The 7,370-nt window shown below is 43.6% G+C and overlaps 1 protein-coding gene across 1 annotated transcript in view; it reads left to right on the forward strand.

The window, feature by feature from the left end:
- The window catches only part of GLG1 (golgi glycoprotein 1), an 82,589-nt gene extending 79,636 nt beyond the window's left edge, over positions 1-2,953 (forward strand). The window contains exons 25-26 of the mRNA XM_040615049.1: positions 1,357-1,463; positions 1,939-2,953. Of these exons, the coding sequence (XP_040470983.1) occupies positions 1,357-1,463; positions 1,939-2,106 (275 nt within the window). The 3' untranslated portion in view covers positions 2,107-2,953. The remainder of the gene's footprint in view (positions 1-1,356; positions 1,464-1,938) is intronic.
- The last annotated feature ends 4,417 nt before the right edge of the window (positions 2,954-7,370 follow it).

The raw sequence follows: 7,370 nt of genomic DNA on the forward strand, positions 1-7,370 counted from the left end.
TGGGTTTCACAAGATTCGTTCATAGCTATTCCCCAAGCTCTGTTCTTTCGTTTTGTCAGTCTTTGTCCATGGTTGACTACTTGATTTCAGTTTAATTTCATCTGTCAAAAATACTGAAATCCTTTGATCTTTTTTTTCTTCTTTGCTTAAATATGTCAGTGTTTTTCTTTTCCAGTACTACAGACGACAGGTAATCTTTACTACGCTTTCTAAGTTCACACAGCTCAAGGCTTTGAGACTTAATCAACTGTTCCAAGTCCTCCAAGACTGAGTTCAGCAAGTTCAGGCCACTTGAAACATGATTTATTGAAGTATTTCCTAACCCATTCTTTTCCTGTTTGAGGTCAAGCAAGCTCTTGCACTTTGTTACTGCTATTACGTTAGCTAGCTGCATAGTATGTCTGGCTGCTTAAGGAAAGCTAGTGGGGAAAACAGTTCTGAACTTTCCCATCTTTCTGAGTTTATCTGGCTTTAAAAATAGCAGCTAAGTATTTTCCTGACTGTCGTCTTTCATGCTGGTTACTGAATGCCTTTCTGAAATTCTGGGTATCCTTTATTCCTATTTTGTCATAATTCTTTTCATGTGTTTTCTGACGTGTTGGCACTGAGGGTGTGCAGAAGTCTGTAGCTTAGAGGGCGATCTGCCTCTTGGACTGACAATTGTGTTTAGAAAGTCTGGAGTTAGCATTGCAAACTTTTTGAACAAAGTAACTTTTCGTTGCAAAACAGAAAGCGTCCTGTTAGGGATTATTCATGTAAGGCAACATAAGTATAAAATACAAAATTTTATGTCGGTGTCTCAAATAAGCTTATGAGTTAGCTAGGCCGTTCCTTAGGCACCCAGAACATTGTGATCCCGTTTTCTTTCACAGGACAGTGTGAAAACTCAGGAAGTTAAAATTTTCCAAAACACTTTGTTGATCAAAATAAACCCTTAACAAGCCTAAGGAGATAACATTATGTTTTCTGCTGAGCTGAATGTAATCAGTTCTCTCTGGAAGGTAGTGGCATGGAATATAGAACACAGCTCCTTGAAGGTGCAAATGTGTAAGACTTTATAAAATGTCTTGTAAATCACATGAATTACATCTTGGGTATGTACTGTAATGTTTTTTGAAAGTCAGAATTCCTTGTGTCTCAAAATGCAGCATTTATCATGAATCTTAGTGAAATTGCTAGCTTCAAGGGTACAGCAGGGCTTTGTGTATAGCCTGTCGGGCTGGCTGGTCTGTTTAGCAAGCTATTTAACAGTCACCTTTTACGAGAATTGAAGTGTCCCTTCCGAGCAGCCTTTCTGTAATGTGTTGTTGAAGCCACTGTTTCTATTTTGTAACACCCATCTTCTGCACATTACAGAAATGTCGTGTTTAATGGAAGCTCTGGAAGATAAACGTGTGAGGTTGCAGCCTGAATGCAAGAAACGCCTTAATGATCGTATTGAAATGTGGAGCTATGCTGCAAAGGTCAGTATGTGCAGGATTTCCCTTTTTGTGCATTGGATCTTTCTGTCACAAGCTATTTATGAAAAACTTTTGAACTGTGATGAAATTCTTATGTCTGAAGTTTAGCATTTTGAGTTTTGTACAGAAAAATTGAAAACAAGTCTTTTTTTTTTTTTGAACTTGGGTATTTTACTTTCTGTGTCTGGGATGCATCTTCAACAGTGCAGAATTTAAGTCTTTTGTGCACACAGGGCTTGGTCTCCTGTAGAGAAGGTCTGGGGCAATGAAATGGGTGAGGAGAACTTCCTGTTACAAAGCTCTCCTGAGCAGCAGTTCCTTCAGATAAATTGTTGCAGGCCTGCCTGTTTGTGGCTCAGGCCAAGTCTGACAATGACAGGAGGCCACAGCAGTACCAGAGACTAAACTTGATAAATGCCAAGGCTGAGGGTTGCATGGAAAGCAAAGCTACGCTCATTTATTCCCTTCTCACCTCCAGGTTGCCCCAGCAGAAGGCTTTTCTGACCTTGCCATGCAAGTTATGACCTCTCCGTCCAAGAATTACATACTCTCTGTGATCACGGTCGGCATCTGTGTACTCTTCCTCATCGGCCTGATGTGTGGACGCATCACCAAGCGGGTGACAAGAGAGCTCAAGGACAGGTAGAGCCTGGATTGCCTGCTGAAGAAATGCCTGCCCAGTGCCCAGTTTTGTACAGCCCTCCTCTGTATAGTCTACCCACCCCCTCTTGTGAGAGGAGAATAAAAAAAAAAAAAAAAAAATTAGAACAGCAGCAGGTGTTGGCTCAGTTTTCCCATCCTGGATCTCATCCACAGCATCTTCATCCTATGAAAGTTTGTGTGCAACATTGGCAGCCCAGCCAGCAGCTTTTGTTACCCCTTTGTTAGCAGACTCTTGTTTACCTGCCTGTAGACAAGTCTTTATTGTACTGTTGGAACTGCCTTCACTCTCCAAATCAGACTGGTATGACCTGCAGCTCAAGCAGTTTTTAAGTAAATTTTTAAAGAAAGACATATATCTGCATACCGACTATATGATTTAGGTAATGGTTCATACTGAAATCCTAGTCATCCTCTGTGGCTGGGTGAAATTGAGACAGGAAATTAAAGGGTAAATTGCATCTTACACCACAGTTGGCCTTGTTTTGGACATCTTGCTCACCTTATGTAAAGCATCTTCAGAGCATAGTCTTGGACAACCTAAGGACACCAGCCACTGGTGTTGTCTTCTAGTGAATATCCTGCTTTTGTGACTGTGGATACTTTTGGTTGAAAAGATGTCCTCCCTTTCTTCCTCTGCCACTCTCAAGATAGAATAAAATACTGACCAGGATCAAATACTCATGTGAGCTGTACAACTTGTATTTCAGTAGATTAAAGACACGGTGTAGACACGAGGCACGTAGAGCCTGTCAGTAGTGTACAGTGCTGCTCTCGGCGGGCATTAAGTGCCCTGATCAGTTACTTGGTCAATTTTTTTATTAGCAATGATGCAGTAAAATTCTAACACTCCTTTTATTTTACCTCGTTGCTGCTAAGCTGTTACCCTTCTGAATTAACTATCTACAGATGATATTGACATGCTGGCAATACAGTGCCCTGTCAGCAATGCAGAAAGCGACTGAACACTCAACGTGCTCTATCTGTAAAACGGTTTCTTGTGGGCTAGCACAGTGGTTTATAACTGGCCTGTCTGGGTCTTAATGGTTTGAATGGTAGCACTGAAGAGTGTTCTTCGTTTCCACAACTACAACTGATAGCCGTAGCAACTGGCATTTCCTGGGGTGTAGGATGCAGGTGCTGGTCCAGCAGGCCAAGCAGGAGTGGATGGGAGGGTGACAGTGTTGTATGAAAGGCAGAAACATCTGGATCTTTAAGGGAAGTAGCTTTCACATTGTTACCATCAATGTGTGCACTCACGCTATATATATATAGTTACACTTCCAGACCCTGATACTCACACCCAACAGCCCAAAGGTCTGTTTTAGAAAAGCTGCACCAGTAGTTGTGGCCTCTTCTTACCATCATCTTTGCTCCTCAAGGAGGCGTGGAGGGCATAAGCCACATGCTTATGCTGAAACATCGAGTGTAGCGAAATCTCAAAGTGACTGCATGAGAGTCCATGTGTACAGTAGGATAAACTTTATTCACCTTTTAGATGTGCTCACCTGTGTGTGCTGCGGTAAAAATCATGTGCCTGAAACGGTCCAACTTAGGCTGATGCTTGACCCATACCTTTCATTTTCCCACTTAGTGCACTGCTAAGTAAGACCTGACACTTCCAGTTCTCCACATGTTTCTCTAGAAGAACGGTGGAGGTGGTTTTGAGACACTTTGGAGTGTGGAGCAGCTGATTTGATGATGCTGCGTGTACAGAATGGCGTATACAAAATACCGTGAGCTTTGCTGCAGCTGAAGCTTTTTGCAAATGTACCTTCATCCCACTCTAAGGATGGACAGCAAACTATTAGTGAGATGTTCTTAGACTTACTATGCTAGTGAGTCTTTCGCCGACACTGCTGGTGTTATATCAAAGTGTTACGAACACAAGGCAAGCAGTAGCGAAAGTCTGGGCAATGAAAGTTCAGTGGAGAATTAGTGCATGGTAGGATTGCAGTTAAGTGGTTAGGTAGAACAGAAATTAAGCCTGAATTCTTTCTCCCCGCCATCCTCCCTGGTGCTAACAAAGCTTAACTGGCCCTCTGTCAATGTGAAGTGGAGCAGAAGAGGAAGAGTTGATCGCATCTCTTGAGGTAGCGCAGGTGTGTAACACCACAAATGTTAGTTTGGCAATTATAAGTGTATATTGTTTCACTTGATGGGGTGCAGAAATTACTGCTGTGGAGATGGGTGTGTTCACAGAGCTGTCAGCAAGGGACGTGGGATCTTTGTGCAGCCTTGCTTGCTTGGCACGAGTCCTGCTTCTCAAAATGTCTATCAGGCATAACTAAATTGCTATCGGAGGGCTTTTTTGAAACTGTTGTGACTTTTCGAAAAGGCATTTTGTAACCTGATTAGCTTGAAAAGCCTAATTAGATGGTTTATTGTCTAGAAATAGCATCTTCCACTAAATTCCAAAAGACATTGCAGTGAAAATTGTAGGGTTTTAGCCATAGTTCTGAATGTAAACCCTGTTCAGCTCTGAAGGTGACTTTCTTAACTTTCAGATACAAGGCTTTCTGGGGTTTTTTTGCTTTTTCATTTGGAGAAGGTTAAGGTAGGGGTGCCTGGAGCGCTGTGTTAGGAATCTGTGGTATATGGTGGTATTAGTTTATGCTTCGTGGTGTTTCTGTCAGTAGACTCACTTGGGAATTCGGTTTCAGTGTGAGTGCTCTGAGATGGTGGTGTAGCTGTGTGTCTGGAAGCCCTCTGAAGCAAAGGTAGAATACTAAATCAATTTCTACATCATTCCCTCAGATACCCTTTGTCACTGTAAGAGCACAGACCCATCATCGCCAGTGTCATACCTTTAAAAGGGTCCAGGCTATTTTATTATTGAGCATTGTTATCTCTTCACCTTTTAAAATGGGGCCCTCTGCCATTGCTAGTGACTACATTTTTTTTTTTTTCATGGCTAGGAATCTACCAGTCCCAGTCTTGAACTATCCTTCCCTTCTTTTCATGGATACTTAAAAATCTAGAGGTCTCAGAAGCACAGAAACCCACACAAGTACTCTTCCAAAAATAACCTGCTTGCGCTGTTGCCAACACAACATCTTGCCTGCAGGTAACTGCTTTCCGTTGCAGGGAAAGAAATAAATGGTTGTAAGAAAAACTGCTGTTGCCTTGAACTTGAGGAAGCCTTTTAACTTCTCTGATCTAATCAAGAGCACTAGAAATAGCTGCCATTGGGCTAGAGAAGAGTGTTGGTGTGGCAGAACCCAGGGGGACCCTTTCCTCTTCATGACCCTCACCTCTTGGTGGGGAAAGCTGCCTTCCACAGAATGCGGTTCAGGAGGTGGGGGTTTGTTTTCCCTCCTTGTCATCATAAAACCTTCTCTTGGAGAGCTTATTCTAGATGCTGGTGCTCCCAGTGGTGAATGGAAGGGCTAGATGATGGGGGATATACAAGGCATGCAGCTCTCCGTTTCCCTCCTGCTGCTGCAAGGTTAACAAGATATGTTTCCTAAATGATGGTGTGTGTTTAGATGACATGTATGTTTCCCAAATGACAGCACATGATTAGATGACGTGTAAGGGGGACTGTGCATGATGTGCACCTCATTGCGCCACTCCTGCTAGGCTGTTAGTGTTCATTCTTGTTGACCTTAAGCTTATTTATTGTTTACCTAGTGGGTCTAATCAAGTCCTCTTGCTGAGTTTCAGCTTGGGATTCTCCTGCCTCGTTTCTGTCATTCAGGCTGCTGGAGTAACTCATCTGGGTAGGAACAAAATTCCTGGCACTTCCAAGTACTGTCCAGCAAGTTCAGTCGAGTACCGTATGTCTGTGTCACTGCAAAGGGCGAGAAAAGCCCTGATGAAGGTCAAAAATCAAAGCATTTCCTCCCAAATCTGACTCTTAAATCCATGGCAATATAATCAGTCTTGATTGAAAGAATCCACTGTAAGCGCGTTGTATGAAAAATAACAGAGGAGTGAATGTCTCAAGTACAGAATAACTGCGGGTGGGCACAGGGGGAGGAAATGTGACAAGCTGGAGGGATCAATCAAATCCCATAATGTTGTAGAGGAATTACGTTAGAGTTGGATGGCGACTTCTGTTAAAACCTTACTTAGTTGAAAGAAGATTGTAGTACTTTCTTATTTTTACTGTATCGGTTTTGCTTGAAAAAAAAAAAGTAGTTTTGAGGTGTGTGTGAGTGCGTGAGTGTGGTATGAAACATTTCATCTAGCACTTCTGTCGCTATTTAAAATATAGCTCGGTGGACTTGCAACAGCTGTAGTGTCGGTTTGTATAAAAGTACTTTGTTAATTATGGGGTTCAAAATCTCGAAGGCAGCTCCCAGGTACTGATCTTTGTGCGGTCGCCTTGCTGGGGGGCCAATCCTGCCGGCTTGCTGCTTCCACCCGTGAGTTGTGCTTAGAGGGGACCTGAATCCCCCCTGTGCTATCGAGCCCTGAGCCTGCGTGGCGCAGGGAGGAGTAGGAATGTATTGCTGCTTGCTGGCCAGAGGCAGATTGCTGTTTTCTCCTTCCACAACACCCAGATTTCATTCCATAGCTGACCGAAAGCAAAAGATCCCTTGCTAGGTGAGTCGCTGCACCCCGAAATCCCCCCCCCCCCCGCCCCCCCCATTTATTGAGTTAGAAGTGCTTGTGTAGCTCTCCCCTTGGGAAATACTGAACTAGGGGAAAAGGGAGAGGTGTGACCTGCCTGTAGGCACTGGTGCCGAAGGAGGGGGGATCAGAAAGTGTGCCTAACCTTCGCATGGGGCTGGATGGTATACTGGAGAAGTGACAGTGAGTTTTTCGGGGGGCGAGGGGGTACCCCAGCACACCCTGCTGCCCCCCTGGGGGTGGCACCGCAGGCCTCCCCCACAGTGTACAAAGCAGACCCAGCGGGTTCCTGTTGTACAGCAGAAGCTGTTTGAACTTAGTCTCTTTTATTTTTAATTATTATTTTTAAATGTGACATTAACAAGACTTCTTTTTGTTGTTGTTGTAAATTGTTTTCCCTTTCTGTGTATAAATCCTGGCCGCTCCTTGTTTTGGTTGGGGTTTTTTTGTTTTTGTTTTTTTACATGTCCATGCTGTGTAATTTTAAGATGTTACGGAGATTCTGAACATAATAATGTGCATTTTTTTCTGTACAGATGAAATGGGAGAATTTAATAAAAAGAGTCTGCAGGTTTTCACTTGTTGTAGTTTATTCCTTAGGGCGGGGCGCCGCGGGGCCGGGAGAGGGCGGGGCGACGCTGGACCACGCCCCCGCCTCCCGGGCTGGGGATT

This window comes from Falco naumanni, chromosome 15, assembly GCF_017639655.2.
Source record: "Falco naumanni isolate bFalNau1 chromosome 15, bFalNau1.pat, whole genome shotgun sequence".
NCBI lineage: Eukaryota > Metazoa > Chordata > Aves > Falconiformes > Falconidae > Falco > Falco naumanni.